The sequence below is a fragment of the Mus musculus genome, chromosome X (genome assembly GCF_000001635.26).
Source record: "Mus musculus strain C57BL/6J chromosome X, GRCm38.p6 C57BL/6J".
NCBI lineage: Eukaryota > Metazoa > Chordata > Mammalia > Rodentia > Muridae > Mus > Mus musculus.
In genome coordinates, this window is record NC_000086.7 from 102377708 (window position 1) to 102394495 (window position 16788).

Genomic DNA, 16788 nt, shown 5'->3' on the forward strand with positions numbered 1-16788 from the left:
AGGCTAGCCTTGAAAGTCTAATCTTCCTGCCTCCCTCCCAGTGTTAGGATCCTATTGTCTATATATACAAGATTACAAAATTATCAGTTGTTGAGGTAAATAGAGCACATGCAGAAAAAACAGTAGGAAAAAATAGCATAGATGTATCATATATTTAATTAATAAAACATGTTAGAATTGTTTTGGATTAAGTGATGTTTACAGTAACTTTCATCTTTTTAGAGTTTTCATATTATTATGCTTTCCCCCGTCATCCTAAATACCTATGTGTATCTAATTTTATGTCCACAATTTTGTTATTTTTAAATAGCCCCCTGCCTCTGGCTGTACAACTTCATAAACTCATGATGCCAAAACTCAGGTCTGTCACTGCCCTCTGTTAAGATTGAAAGTAACAATTCTATGTCTTCCCCCCCCCCCCATTCTGTATCTTTCTAGGGTAGGAACTGGTCTTTACTTCTGGTTTTATAGTGCCTGAAAGAATGCTGACAGTGTCATCATTTAATGACTGATTGTTGGTTGAACTAATGAACCAACAAAGAAGTACAAAAAATTATAAGGTTTATGTTCATTGAGGAAGTGAGTGGTCTAGGAGATTAGCTCTCAGGATTGGAGTGAATGAACTCAGAGGTCAAAGCAACTCAAGAATGGGAGTTCTGCAGTTACTCTGGAATAGAAGGGGCTGCCACAATGAGCCTTAAATGCAATCGATGTGCTAGCTGCCAAATGGGTGTTCAAGTAGGCTTGCTGAATTTCTCTCATTCCCATCTAGTACTCAGTAGATGCTGGATCATAGGGGAACCAGGAGGTTTTCTTTTATAGATGTAGAACTCAAGGCTGAAAGCATCTAGCAAAGTAACATGTACATAGTAGGTATTCAATAAATTCATATATTCTCTCTCTCTCTCTCTCTTTCTCCCCCTCCCTCCCTCCCTCCCTTCCTCCCTCCCTCCCTCTCCTCTCTCTCTCCCAGTGAGATCTCCTAATTCCATTTAAAGAGACAGAGTTTCCTCATTTTCTCATGTCTTTATTCTTCTGTTATATTCTCTAAGGAGATATTATATTTTTATTCACCTTGGAAACTCCCATCTTCTTACAGGGATGTTTTTCCTTCCTGGGGATTTTTCCTGTATGTATGTATGTATGTATGTATGTATGTATGTATGTATGTATGTATGTAGTTTACAAGGCTGGCTAGCTTCTGATTTAGGAATGTCTCAGGATACAGTTCCATCTGGCTTGAAACTCACAATTCTGTAACAGTTCTCCTAAGAGCTGGGATTACAGGCATGTGTTACCATGCCTTAACCTGGCCTTTTTTTTTTTTTTTTTTTTTTGGTAATAGTAAATGGAGAAGGACTCTAGTTTCAGTTTGTATTGAAATTTTGTCCCTTGGCATGTACTTAGAACAGAAGAAGTAAAGTGGCAAACAAGTGAAAATCTCTAAAATGTTTTTCAACTAATTCTTCTGATTTTATTAAATGATGTAGTTTGGAGAAGTCTGAACCTGTCTCCTGCTATGGTACTAATTGGGAGAAAGAGATGGTTCTTCTATACCAAGGTGAGGAAACACACCTATTCCAACAGGGCCACACCTTCTAATTCCACTCCCTGGGCCAAGCATATAGAAACCATCACAATCTAATCCCTGGCCCCCATAGGTTTGTTCAAACATATTAGTCGATGGGGGCAATGCCTAAACATAGCATTATGAAAAATACATTTAGTCCAACTTCAAAAAGTCTCTACAGTCTATAGCAGTCTCAACAATGTAAAAGTCCAAAGATCAATCACTTAGCTGTAATTCCATAATAATACAGGAAACCAGGGCAATCTCCAAACTATGCATCTCTATGGCTGATGTCAAAGCAGTCTTCAGATTTCCACTCCTTTTTCATCTTTGTTGATTACAATAAACTTCTTTCTCCTGGGCTGGTTTCACTCCCTGTTATCAGCTTTCCTCAGCAGATATCCCATGGCTCTGGTATCTCAAACATCTTGGGGTCTCAAAGGCAACTTCAATGTTACAGCTTCATGTTTCAATGTCTGGGATCCACACATGAACTTCTAGGCTACTCCAAAGGGCTGGTGTCACTTCTCCAGCTCTGCCCTCTGTAGCACTCTAAGCTCAGGTTGATCCACCCCACTGCTGCTGTTCTTGGTGATCATCCCATGTACTGGCATCTCCAATACTCTGGGGTCTTCCACTGTAAGTAGGCTTCACCAATAGCCTCTCACAGGCTCTCTTCTCACAGGTGCCAAGCCTCAACTCCTTTGCATGACCCCTTCAGTCCTGGGCCATCAACTGGAACCTGTACCTTCACCAATGACCTTCCATGGCCTCTCACAGTGCCAAGCCTCAGCTGCTCTCCATGATCCCTTCATGCCTTCAAAACCAGTACCACGTGGGTGACTCTTATACATTACCAAGTCCAGCTGCACCACAAGGTACAACCTTGGCTATCTCTGGAACACAGCTTCTTTGTGCTCTCAGAAAATACTTCCCAGAAAATTTCACCTCAGTGATGCTGGTCTCTTCTTAATCACCACTAATTTCTTAGCTCTAGCTAACTACCATCAATTATCCCAGTGGTCCCTTCTGTTCTGGACTCTAAAGTCAGAGCCATGTGGCCAAAGTTGTTGAGTTCTTCTGTTTGCTGTGGCTGGAACATGATCCCCCTTATTGTCAGCTTTCTGTTTTCCAACTCCCTCAATTGCTTGGCTGTCCTGGAACTTCCTCCTTAGACTGACTTTGAACTCAGAGATCTGCATGCCTGTCTCATAAGCACTGGGATTAAAGGTGTGGTCCACCCAGCCTGGATTTAAGTTTTTCTTCACCTAGAACTTGTTCTGTTCTAGGCTGGACTTGAACTCAGAGATCAGCTTCTCTTTGCCTCCCGGGATTAAATGTGTATATCATCATGCCTGGATCTAAACTTAGTTGGGTGGGATCTTACCCCAAGGTCACTACTCCCTTAATTCAATTTAATATCCTTGAACACAGAATTCAGCTTCATTTCATTTCCTGGTGCCCCTTTAATATTTGAACTATATATTTTATATATTTCCTTTTTTAGCTTGCTATGCTTGTTTAAAATGTTCTTCATGAGACTTAACCAGAGAACAAAGTCTATGATGGGTGTTTCTGAGACTTCCTTTGTCAATGCAATTAATCTGAGTCTCTTCACCTTCACTTCAGGCAGACTCTTCAGACCAGGGCAAAAAGTAGCCATGCTCTTCACCAAAATACCACAAAACAGTTTCTAGGCCACATGAAAATTCTCCACTGAAACCTCTTGGGCCAGGTCTGCACAATTCAAATCACTCTCAGTAACAAAGTCTTCCATATTATTACTAGGATAGCCCATTAAGCCCCACTTAAGCATTCCACTGCTTTCCAAATCCAAAGTCACAAACTCCACATTCTTCCAAAGAAAGGCATGGTTAGGCCTATCACAGCAATACCCCAGTCCCTGGTAGCAACTTCTGTCTTAGTTAGGGTTTTACTGCTGTGAGCAGACACCACGGCCAAGACAACTCTTATAAGGACAGCATTTAATTGGGGCTGGCTTACAGGTTCAGAGGTTCAGTCCATTATCATACCGGCAGGAACATGGCAGCATCCAGGCAGGAGGAGCTGAGAGTTCTACATCTTCATCTGAAGGCTGCTAGCAGAATACTGGCTTCTAGGCAGCTAGGATGGGGGTCTTAGAGCCCACAAACCACAGTGACACACCCACTCCAACAGGGCCACATACCTTCTAATCCTGCCACTCATATACAGACTATCACATGGGGCACGAATGGGAACTGGAATGGGGAAAGCAGCTTCTCTAGGAAGGAGTTAAGCTCTGACAATGAAAGCAAGCATGCACTCATTCTGGGGGAACATCCTAAGGAACAGTCAGTTTATAAAAGTCAAGGAAATCCATATAGATTGCAGTTGGAGACGCTGATGACTTTTCATTCAGCTAGAAACCATCCCTGGCTTAGGATCCCTTCATCCTCCTGACTTTAGCGAACAGGTTGTAACAGACCCTTAAGTGAGCTCTGGACCTCACCTCTTTCTCTGGAATCATGAAGTCTTAAAGTCTTTCTACTCCTCTCAGTCACCTTAAACACCTCTTACTTCATTCATATAATGAGCCTGTAGACGTCATTTTCCTTAAGACAGGCACTTTCTCTTGAACATCACCACAGTCCTGGTATATCAACTAGAAAAACAGAAGCTCAAGTGTCTGCTGTTTTCCCTAGTTCCTGCTACTTTTCTGCAGCACTAGACACAAAAAGCTGAGGTGTGACTAGCACACCAGCGAAACCTTCCCTCTTTCCTGTCAGCCATTGCTGTCACAGTGTCCATAGCACCACTACTGGCAATGGGAAAGGGAACTCATCTAGTTACCTTACTCTGTAACCTCTATTTTTGTGATCTTGCTTCATCTGTTCAAGAAAGGAAGTGAACTGGCATTTATTTCAGTGTCCCCAGAAAAGTAAGTGCCAAGTGGGAGGAAAGGGGACCAAGAGTTCCTGAAGTGTGACCATGTGGGGGCTGTTCTTCAGCCCCTTCGACCCTACTTCCTTCGAAGATGAGGAAACAGAGGCTTGCAGCATTCAAGGAGGCTGGAGCGTGCACCTCAAGTTGTATCCATAAGTGGCTGTAGCATTCGAGGAGCTCGCCTAGAGCCACAGAACTGATTACTATCAGAATTCTGATGTGCCGGATTTCCCAGTGTGCCTCCCCCAACCCTGTGCTTTCTCTGAGTTCAAGCTTGGTTCCTACCAGCGCTCTGCGGCCTCCTCACAGCATAGCCTTCCAATTCTTCTGTCTCAATAAAGAAAACTACAGCCACTTATGGATACAACTTGAGGTGCACACTCCAGGCTTCTGACTGTCTCATTTGGTTCTGCTCAACTGCCTCTGCAATTTTTTTGTCAGTTCCTAAATTTATTGTTTATCAGGTACTATATGCAACACTTTACATACATTGGATTTACATTTAATCCTCAAGCAACTGAGGCACTGTATCTTGTCCTATGGCTGCTAAGTGGCAGAGCCCATAGCATAAAAACTCATACAGGTTGGGTAACAGTTATGATTTTATCACTGTGATATGTGGTTTCTCTTTGTGATTCTAATTTTAAAAACTTCCCTTGTGAGTTTGTAATGGTTCCTTAATGAAACTCTCTATAATTTTCCCATTGGCCCTATGGTTGCCCTTTTTCAGTTTCCATAGATAATCATGTTCACTCTAATGACTGTCCCTTTCATGTGCTCTTACCATTGAGACCTACAGCCAGTCACGGCCCATCTTGAATGGCTTCCTTTGGGCGTCTTACTGGCACTAGTACTTGGCATAAAAAATGCTTTGCTTTTAAGTGCTCTTCCTTGTATTCATTATGCAGTTATCCAAACCAGAAAACATGGTGACAGTCCAGATTTCTCCTTCTCCCTTGCCCCCAGAATCCAATTAATCACCACGTTGAGCTAATGCAACCTCCTAAACATTTCTTAAACCTTTTCCTCATCTCCATCCGTACTTCAAGTTCTTTCCCCCACTTCCCTGATATATTACAACTGTCTGCAGCCAGCGGGGCCTCTTTAAATCATCCTGAGTCATCTCACTGAAACACAGATCTGACCACGTCACTGCCCTTCCATGACTCAGCCTTGCTAACAGGTATAGTCTCCGTTCTTTAAGATGACATTTGAGATTTCCTGTGGCTCAGAGCCGAATTGCTTAGACTGAATCTTCAATAGTGTGACAGACACTCTGAGAAAAGTATCCAGTATCCCTGTGTCCGTTTCCTATTGGGCTTGTAATTGTGAGGATTAAGTTATCCACGTAAGACACCCAGCATGGTGCCTGACATCTGAGTGCTAGTAACTGTCAGCTGTTGCCAATCTCATGTCCTTCCACTTATGTCCTACTCCTTTCTGTCTTCAAATCTGTGTTTATCATTTTTGAAATGCATCATCATGCTTCACAGCTCTGAGCCTTTCGATCGCTGCTTCCTCTCCTTCCTTGGTTTTCACACATTTTCCTGGCTAATACTCATTTCAGGCTTCAGCCCAGACATCATGTTTACAACATCTTTCCTGACCTCTAACCCACTCTCCAGCTCAAGTCAGACTAATTGGCTCTCTTCTGTGACTTTATAGACTCCGTGCATGCTTCTGAGCATTTAACACAGCCAACTGAAGCTGTCTGTTTATAAGTTTGTCTTTCCTAACAGGCTGCTAGCCAATGATGGGTCTTTTACTCCTCTGTATCAGCATGTACCACAGGCCCTGTATATAGGTGGTGCTTAATCAATCTGTTGAACTAAATGGCTTCCTGTTTAGCTGAATAACTAGTTAGGTATTCATGATTGTGGTTCATTGGGCCAAGGAAGGAATATCTCTTTCCCTTTTAGTAACCTAGTGTTTCTTTCAGCAGCATATATGTGAATTCTATAACCAAACAGTATCATTTATCTCATCTTCACTGTTAACATTTTTATCAACTGGCACCAACCTCCCACCTGGTCTCCACACTCCCATTCTTTTGCTTTGGCAGCCCCACCCACTCCAAACAACAAGTGGTTTAAACAGGTATATGAAATCAAGTAGAATTTAAAAGAGGGAAAGGAAGGTTATATGGAAGAGTTTGGAGGGAGAAAAGGGAAGGGAGAAATGATATAATTATGTTATAATCTCAAAAAAAATCATCTACTAATCCTGTGAAAAGCCTTCAACTTTAATGTTCAACTTCGACTTTCAATTAAGAATGAGATCCAATGCTTTGTCATGGCCTACAGACGCCACAGGATCTGGTTTGTTATTTACTCCGTCTCATGCGTCTACTGCCCCACCTGCCAGACCCAGCCACAGTGGTCTGCTTTTAGTATCAAGAATATGCCAAGCTCTTTCTAGCCTCAGAATCTGTGGGCATGGCTGCTATATTAGTTACTAGTCTCATTGCTATGGTGGTGCTGGCATTGCTGCTGCTGGTGGTGGTGGAGGTGGTGGTGGTGGTGTGGTGTGTGGTGGTGTGATGTGTGTGTATGTGTGTGTGTGTTGAGGGGGCAGTGTTAGATGTGGAACTGCCCTTCTACCATGTGTGTTCCTGGGGCTGAATTTAGATAGTCAGGCATGAGAGCAAGTGCTTTACCTGGTGAGTCACCTTGCTGGTACCTAGACTTTCTTTCACTTCCTTTTTACGTGCTCTTTAGCATGCTTTTCTCACTGGATTTTCAACTTCCTCAATGTTAGTTCCATGCCTACACTGTTTATCAGTGTTGCCTCAGGACTTGTCAGTGTTCCCTGAGTGACTGAATGACGTTTGAAGTCAATCAGTTGAGTACGGCAGGCAAGCTATATTCAGTTTCCTTTGTTGTTTTAGGTAACAAAACTTTACAGCAGTTTAATGGCTGTGATGTTTCTGACCATGCTCAGTACAGCTGAACAGGTTTTATGGAAGACTTAAGTCAACCAAGAAAAAGACAGTTTAAGAAAGTCTGCTATTTAGGCCTTTATGCTTGTGAGTAACTCAAGAATGATAATTCTAATTACTATAAGCCAGTGGTTCTCAGCAGAGGGCAACTGTGCTCAGCCCCTAAACACCTGGCAATGGCTGGAGATATTCTCAGTTGTCAAATTGGAAAGGAAAAAAGCAGATTGTGCTCCTGGCCTCTAGTGCTTAGATGCCAAGGATGTTCGGCATTATATCCCCAGAAATACCAATCGTACTAGCCAGAAAAAACAAAACAAAACAAAAAAGAAATATGATGACCATATACTTTGCAAAAAAAGAATAGAATGGTCAGTGAGAGGTATCAGGGTTCTCTGGGATGAAGTATCAGCAAGCATTATTGTTTACTGAGACTTACTTATGTTCTTCCAAGCAGGTTTCTGCTAATTTTAAACCAAGATTCCATTGATGTGCTTTAGGAAATTCCTGGATGCTCTAAAATTGTACCATAACTGGTAGGAAAAGCCATCCAGGACAACCCAAAAGACAAAAACATGGAAAGACCTTTGTGTTTCTAGTCCATACCTTAAAAATAACCAACCCATCATGTTTTATGGAATGCATGTTCCATAAAATGCTGATAAGGAAAGTGTCCTGTATAGCTTCCTGAAGTAGCAGGCAAGCGTGCTGAAGGCTCATATCAGCTTCTTCATGTTGTCTGGATAACATATTTCACTGGGCTGTGAGGAGACAGGAGAGGCAATTTATATAAGCTCCCGTGTAACATCGGACACAGACTAGATGGACAACGAACTTTCTATTTCTTCTCCTAGGATTTTTGAGAGGCTGGACTAAAGAATGCCTCAAGAACTGCAAAGTGATGCCCACTGTCTGACCCCTAGGACATGCTCTGCCAAGGTTCGCCTTTCTGCCATGTATTCTTCACACTAAAATCCCAAGTTCTATTACTGAAAGAAGAGAACAGATAAGCCAAGAAATGTGGCAGCTTTGGGCTTCAATTGTGGCTGATCTTTGGCAAGTAACTTTTTTTTTTTGTCAGTAAAAGAGGGATAATGCCTACCTACCAGGGTTGCTATGAGACATGCATGAATATATGTGAAAGACCTAGCATATACAGAAATAATGGGTGTTTAAAGAATGTCAAAGTGGCTAAGGCAGTAAAAGCCATTCTAGAGCAAGCCTTGTGACTGTAGTTTGATCCCTGGAACTACTGAAGGTAGAAGGAAAGAATCAGTCCCACAGAGTTGTCCTTTTACTACTACAGGCATGCTATAGCACACACCCTCCAATTCACACACACACACACACACACACACACAGAGAGAGAGAGAGAGAGAGAAACTTAAAAACTTAATGTTAAACACTTTTTCATCGACATTTTGTAAATCCTACCTATATAAAGTATTTCAGTAATAGAATAACTCCCTGCATACTTGATAAAATGTAAAATTCAAATATTCATGTTGTAGCATTTGTCTTTCTTTATAGCTATCTTTATTTATATAAGGGGATAATATTTCATTTAGATATGGTTTTAATGTTTTAGTCCACGAGCTATCAGTTTAAACTACTGAGGGAGTTTGGCTGACTTCCTTTTTTTTTAATTGGGTATTTATTTCATTTACATTTCCAATGCTATCCCAAAGTCCCCCACATGCTCTCCTCCCACTCCCCTACCCACCCACTCCCACTTCTTGGCCCTGTCGTTCCCCTGTACTGAGGCAAATAAAGTTTGCATGACTAATGGGCCTCTCTTTCCACTGATGGCCAACTAGGCCATTTTCTGATTCATATGCAGCTAGAGATACGACTCCAGGGGGGTACTGGTTAGTTCATATTGTTGTTCCACCTATAGGATTGCAGATCCCTTTAGCTCCTTGGGTACTTTCTCTAGCTCCTCCATTGGGGGCCCTGTGATCCATCCAATAGCCTCCACTTCTGTGTTTGCTAGGCCCCGGCATAGCCTCACAAGAGACAGCTCTATCTGGGTCCTTTCAGCAAAATCTTGCTAGTGTATGCAATGGTGTCAGCGTTTGGAAGCTGATTATGGGATGGATCCCTGGATATGGCAGTCTCTAGATGGTCCATCCTTTTGTCACAGCTCCAAACTTTGTCTCTGTAATTCCTCCCATGGGTGTTTTGTTTCCAATTCTAAGAAGGGGCAAAGTGTCCACACTTTGGTCTTCGTTCTTCTTGAGTTTCATGCATTTAACAAATTGTATCTTATATCTTGGATATCCTAAGTTTCTGGGCTAATATCCACTTATCAGTGAGTACATATTGTGTGAGTTCTTTTGTGATTGGGTTACCTCACTCAGGATGATGCCGTCCAGGTCCATCCATCTGCCTAGGAATTTCATAAATTCATTCTTTTTAATAGCTGAGTAGTACTCCATTGTGTAGATGTACCACATTTTCTGTATCCATTCCTCTGTTGAGGGGCATCTGGGTTCTTTCCAGCTTATGGCTATTATAAATAAGGCTTCTATGTCCTTCTTACTGGTTGGAACATCTTCTGTATATATGCCCAGGAGAGGTATTGCGGGATCCTCCGGTAGTACTATGTCCAATTTTCTGAGGAACCGCCAGACTGATTTCCAGAGTGGTTGTACAAGCCTGCAATCCCACCAACAATGGAGGAGTGTTCCTCTTTCTCCACATCCACGCCAGCATCTGCTGTCACCTGAATTTTTGAGCTTAGCCATTCTGACTGGTGTGAGGTGGAATCTCAGGGTTGTTTTGATTTGCATTTCCCTGATGATTAAGGATGTTGACCATTTTTGGCTGAATTCCTAAAGCGTCTGGTATAGCACCATGTTCCGTTTCTCAATTAGGCACTCATTGGGTACCCAAGAAGCAGTATTGAGGCACAAGATGCAACAGGTACTTGGTTGAAAAGAATTTTACTAATGCATTTTTTTTGTTTCTTTGCTTGTTTACAGACAAGGCCTCACTCATGTAGCTTAGAGCAACCCAGAGTTCTCGGTATAAGCCCAGGTTAGCCATAAACTCACAGTCTGTTTGCTAATCTCCTAAGTGCTGACAGTGCTTGGTGTAGTGAGTGACTGAGCCCAAGCAGAAAGTTGCCATCTAGTACAGTACAGAGCTCAGTGTTGCCATAGTTGTTACATATATATATATATACATATATATATATATATATATATACACACACACACACACACACACACACACACACATATATATATATATATATGTGAATGATGAGGTTGAACACTTAGATAATCAGGACATTGTCAATCTCAGTGAAAATGGCAACACCAAGGTAATGAACATGACACAATTATTTCATAAACATATTCCAGTTAGCATTGATAAATACACTAGAAACAAAGCAAAAATAGAGAAAATTTAGTAATAAAAGAAAGTAATAAATGTATGGACAGTTTAGAACTGAAAATACAATAACCTAAATAAACATACTAGGTAAACCAAATACGGTAATTGGGATGAAAAAGAAAAAAAATTGTGAACTTGAAAGCAAAATAGTATGCAGTCTGAACAACAGAGAAAATAAACTGGGGGGAAGTTTCAGTTTAGTGGGACAGGACCATTAGAGTCCCACAGAGAAAGAAGGGAATAGTATAAAAACATAATATTGGGTGGTGGTGGTGCATACCTTTAGCCCCAGCACTTAGAAGGCAGAAGCAGGTGGATCTGAGGCCAGCCTGGTCTACAGAGAATCCTAGGACAGCCAGGGCTACGCAGAGAGATCCAGTCTCCAAAGACAACAAAACAAAACAACAACAAGAACCATATAATGGAAAACATTTTGAAAGCAGTTAGAGAAAAACCACACGCTACTCTTATAGGAATAATAGCTTGAGTGACGGGATTTTTCATCGAAAGCTATAGATACAAGAAGAGAGAGGTTGATTTTTTAAGAAATAAGACTGCCAACACAAAAAATCCAAAACAACATGAAGGCAGGAGGGAGAAACAAAACAAAACAATAACAACAAAAACAAACTAAAATGGCAGAGTTAAGCCCTGATGTGTCAACAGCTACACTATAATAATAATAATAATAATAATAATAATTCCTATTGTACTGTTTTCTGATTTGTGTTTATTTGTCTTGAAACATTAACTTTTTGAATAAAAATAATGTATAAAATAGTCTACAAAACAGCAGTCAAGCATACCAGGTATTATAGCACATGCCTTTAATTCTAGCAGAGGCAGGCAGCTCTCTTGAGTTTGATGCCAGCCTGGTCTACAAAATGAGTTTCAGGACAACCAGAACTACATAGAGAAACTCTGTCAAAAAAAAAAAAAAACAACAAAAAACAACCAAAGAAAAATGTGTGTGTGCGCGCCCATGTACAGCAACAACAAGCAACTGGGGACTTACAGTTCTATATCAAACAAATTTCCGGCTAGAAAGGTGGCTCAGTGCATAAATATGCTTGTCATGTAAGCCTGGTGACATAAATTCTATCTCTGGAACTCATACAACAGTGAAAGGAGAGAACCAACTCCACAAAGTTGTCCTACACACACACACATATAAAATTAAAAAAATTCATCCCCACAACTCTAAAGAAATGTTCCAAATGTTTAAACTAAAGAATAAAGATTGGCAGTTACCATGGCCCAATTATATTCAGAAATAAAACAACTCAGTTAAAATATAATGACATCTCAGTCTGAGGCCACTGATTCTATTCCTACCCCCACCCCACTCCCCAAAATGTTTAAATATAATGACATAGGAAGATTCAAGTAAAACAGCACATTTACTCCCCTGTAATCCTATCCTGTGTATAGACTGGTTTAACCATCATCACAGAATATAGAATCCATCCATTCCCGCAGAAGTCTTTGCTGTACTGTTTACCACAGGTGACACATTCTCTGCTATCGTTTCATCTCTCATCCATGAAAATCATCTTCATTTCTATGATCTTTTTTACTATTTAGACATGATATAAATAGAACTGGGCAGTATATAACATTCTTATTTTATCATATTTAATTAGTATATAAATTAGTGGGTTTTAGTGTGACATTTCTACACATATAGATCATTATCCTTTGTTTTCAGTGTCCTTGCTGCCATGCGCCCTTCTGCTCGTCTCTTCCTCCTCCAAGTAGCCCCTCCTTCTGTTTTCATATCAGATATATTCCATTAAAATATCTTTTATTTTCTTTTCCCCACTCCCTTTAGACCTCGCTCTCCTCTACAGTTCCCTTTTCCCATGTCCTACATATATGCATATACATGCATATACACATATGCACATTCACACAAATTTACATTATGCAAGAGAGAAAAATGTATATATATTATAAATATAATGCATATTTGAGTTTGGCTTATTTCATTTAACATAAAGGTTACCAGTTCCATTCTCTTTTCTGCCAGTATTATCATTTCATTCTCTTTTACAGCTGAATACAATTTTTTATGTACATATGCCACATTTTCTATAGTCATCTATCAATGGAAATATTAGCTATTGTGAACAGACCAGCTATGAACATGGGTGTACAAGTATCATTGTGGCATGTTGATCTGGGGTCCTTTGCTATGAACATGGGTGTACAAGTATCATTGTGGCATGTTGATCTGGGGTCCTTTGCTTTACATATAGGGGTGGTCTATCTATCTAGGCCCAATAGTAGTTGCATTTCTGATTTTTAAAAGGAACCTCTATACTGACTTCTGTATTGACTGCAGCATTTAACCATTCCCATCACTCACATTCTAACCAGCACTTCTTCTTACTGGTTTTCTTAAGGGAGAGCCATTCTGCATGGAGTGAGATGGAATCGTGAAATGTTTCAATTTGCATTTTCCTGCTGGCTAAAGACATTAAACAATTTCAAAAACCATATTAGACATTTGCAATTTTTTGGTGTATATGTAGAGATTCATGTGTTGGGGTGTGGAGTGTAGCCCAGGGGTCAACCTTGGGTATCTTTCCTTTGTAGCTCTCATTCTGTATTTCTGAGACAGCCTCACTGGGCCTTGGACTCATTGATTTGGTTAGGATGGCTTGTGAGTGAGCCCCAGTGGTCTGCAGTGCTGGAAGTACACACATATGCCATAATACTTGGCTTTTTATGTGGGCACTGAGGATAAAACCTGGGTCCCCGAGTTTACATGGCAAGTCCTTTATCAACTGAGCTATCTCTCTAGTTCTGCACTTCTTTTGAGACAACACATTTATTGGCTGGATTATTTGTGGTTGCTTTTCTAAGTTTAAATTTTAGAGCTCACTATAGAGTGTAGCTATTAAGTCCCTGTCGGGTGTGTAATTGGGGAAGGTTTTTCTCTCACCTCACAGACTGTCTTTTCACTCTGGTGATTATTATTTTATTATGTAGAAGCTTCATGATTTCATATAAAATTTCATATAATCCTATTAGTCAATTTTGGGGCTCTTTCTTGTGCTATTGGAGTCCTTTGGTTAAATTCTTGCCTATGCCAATAATTTGAAATGTTTTACCTTTGTTTTCCTCTGGTAGTTTAAGAGTTTCAGGTTTATCAATAAGGTTTTTGGCTCATTTCTAATTGATTTTTATATAAGATGAGAGATGTGGATCTAATTTCCTTCTTCTACATGTAGATATCGAGTTTTCCAAATACTACTTATTAAAGAGGCTTTTTCTTTTCTCCCCCCACCCCAGTGCATGTTTTTTGACAGTTTGCCAAAGATTAGGTGGCTGTAGTTGTGTGAGGTTATTTTGGGGTCCTCAATTTTATTCTGTTGCTCTAGGTTTCTGCTTTTGTGCTAATGCCACGCTGCACTTGTTAGTAAAGCTCTGTAGTACAATTTAAGGCCAGATCTCCTGAGAGTAGCTATTTTTGATCAGTGTAACTCCGTTTAGGCCCATCCAAGTTATTCCACACATCAATAGTTCATTGGGTTTTATTGCTGAATAGTATTCCATAGCATAGATGGATCATACTCTTTTTAACCATTTATAAATTACAAGACTTTTGGGTTACTTCCAATTTGGGCTATTAAAGTTACACATTTATTTATAGTTTATGTGGATGTAGGTTTTCATTTCTCTGGGAACAATGCCCAGGAATGTAATTGCTAGATTATATGGTAAAAAAATTGTTGTGTTTTTAAAGGAATAGACATTAACACATCCTTTGATTACTGTTTACATATATTTTTTAGATGTTAATTTAAAATGTTAATTGACAGATAATAGCAGTATATATTTACAGACACAGTAGTATTACAATCTGATACATGTACACAATGTGTAATGATAAAATCAGGGTAATTAGCATTTCTGGCTCCTTCAACATTCATCATTTCTTTGTAGTGAGAGCATTCCAATTCCTCTCTTGTGGTTCTTTATAAATATATAATAAATTGTTGTGAACTGAAGTCACCCTACTGTGCTGTTGTTGGCTGAACAAAGGAAGATGAAAAGCCTTGCTTTTTCAAACCAGTGCTGCAACATCTCTTTTTATAGAACCTGAAAATGATAAAGCTGAAGCATCAGTGAGGGGTCTGACTCATGGAAGGAAGGGAGTCACGTCAAAGAAATTGAGTGAAATTATAAGTAAGAAATGGAAATATGATAAAAGTTATTTTGTTACTAATTTACCATCTGTGTCATATGAAACATATTTCTGAACATATAATACATCATTTAAGTTAGAGCATTTTCAGACCATTAATAAAGTAAGATGAATACACACACACACACACACACACACACACACACACACACACACATACACACACACACATATATATATATACACACATATATGAAACAGAGTTTAATTCATTGGTTCAGGATGGCTTAGCCCAGGCTGAACCTGAACTTGAAGCAATCATCTTGCCCCAACTTTGTGTGTGCTTAGATTCTACATGTAAGCTACCATGCCTGGTTAGAAGCTGAATATTTTAAGTACGGATATTATAAACTCATTAAAGCTGGGCATGGTAGCTCATGAGACAAAGGCAGGAGGGTCTGTGTCAGATCCAAGGTCATCCTGGTCTACATAGCAAGTTTCAGACCAATCGGGGCTATGTAGTACAACTCTGACTTAATAGAAAAAAAAAAACCCAATAACTAATTAAATAAATAACCACTAAAAATTGTTTGTTAGCATTTTTTGAACTAGAACTGAAAAAGCCATTGAAGCATCTTATAGACACGCCATGGAGAACTGCAGGCTTAGAGGACAACAGAGCCTTGAACAGTTGACAGTGTTCATTGTCCACTGGAAGAGAAGTTAGTGAAAATACTCAAGGCACTGTCTTTTCTCCGTGACTCAGTAGCTTAATGATCGAAACATTTAACTACAAACATGGATACTTCACTAGCTACCCATTTTCTGAACTGTGCCCTCACCAACAGACCTATGTCAGTGCGGCCTGAGCTGATGTTTTGCTTATATCACATGGCATCAGTAGTAAATAATCCTAACAGAAGGCTTCTTTTATGTGAATGATTAGGCACAAACAGAAGTGGTGCTACTCTATTTAAAGTGCTGAATAACTTGTTTGAAGCTCATGGCTTATGTTGGAACACTGTTGTTTATACTCGAATGGCACTTCAAAAGCAACGGTGAGGAAAACTGTTGGCACCCATGTATGGATTCAGGCAGTAGCATCAAGCATAGCACTGGGGACTCTGTTCTTTACTGTCACAAACTCCTAAAAATTCCAACTTTGCTTGAGAATGTCTTTGCTGAAGCAGTAAAATTGATAAGTTGTTAAAACTTGCTGCTGGATTTGGTGCTCATAGGAAGTATGATGAGGTGCTTTTGGTATAGACTGTCATGCAATGGCTTGGCTGTGATTAAGCTGTGAGCACTGACTAGCTAGTTTTCATGGAATACTACATGTGCTCAAAAGGACAACTGACAGATTATGATGATTCAACATTATGATTAAATATTTGGAATCTGGCAAATGTTTTGTCAAAAATGAAGTGAGCCTATGATTTTTTTGGTAAACAACTGATGTGTTTGTTGTCAATGATAGCAAATTTGTGGTTATAAGCAAAACTATGATTTCTGAAAACTTGATTCTGGCATTGTGAGCTTGACAGCATTTCAAAACTTAAGTTTCCCCCAGTGAATACAGTGATGATATCAATGTTTTTATGCTGAATAAAATGTATGAACATTTTGAATGCTTTCCTAACCCAGTGAACTGGTATTTTCCAAATACTATGTGAAGGGGGGGGGTGTCAAATATCCATTTCAAAATACAAATTTAACCTAATTGTATGTAAAAATTCCCTGAGATGCTTTCAGGCCCCATGCTGCATTTACATTAAAGACATTACCATTTGTAGAGTTTTGTTT

The 16788-nt window shown here is 39.9% G+C and overlaps 1 protein-coding gene and 1 long non-coding RNA gene across 28 annotated transcripts in view; one reads left to right on the top strand and one right to left on the bottom strand.

The window, feature by feature from the left end:
- Positions 1-16788, bottom strand: part of Hdac8 (histone deacetylase 8) — a 220744-nt gene that overhangs the window by 93070 nt on the left and 110886 nt on the right. Inside the window, exon 10 of one of the 5 annotated variants that reach the window (XM_011247671.3) lies at positions 1316-14939. The exons of the other annotated variants lie outside the window; for them this stretch is intronic. Within the exon in view, the coding sequence (XP_011245973.1) occupies positions 14931-14939 (9 nt within the window). The 3' untranslated portion in view covers positions 1316-14930. Of the gene's footprint in view, positions 1-1315; positions 14940-16788 lie in introns of those variants that run through there. 5 annotated transcript variants of the gene reach the window in all.
- Gm32262 overlaps positions 1-16788 on the top strand; it is a 208974-nt gene that overhangs the window by 81355 nt on the left and 110831 nt on the right. For 19 of the 23 annotated variants that reach the window (XR_003953070.1, XR_003953056.1, XR_003953050.1 and 16 more), the window contains one exon: positions 8285-8369. The exons of 1 other annotated variant lie outside the window; for it this stretch is intronic. This is a non-coding gene — a long non-coding RNA (predicted gene, 32262). Of the gene's footprint in view, positions 1-2407; positions 2449-8284; positions 8370-14927; positions 15027-16788 lie in introns of those variants that run through there. 3 more of the 23 variants (XR_003953069.1, XR_003953072.1, XR_003953071.1) reach the window with 3 other exon arrangements.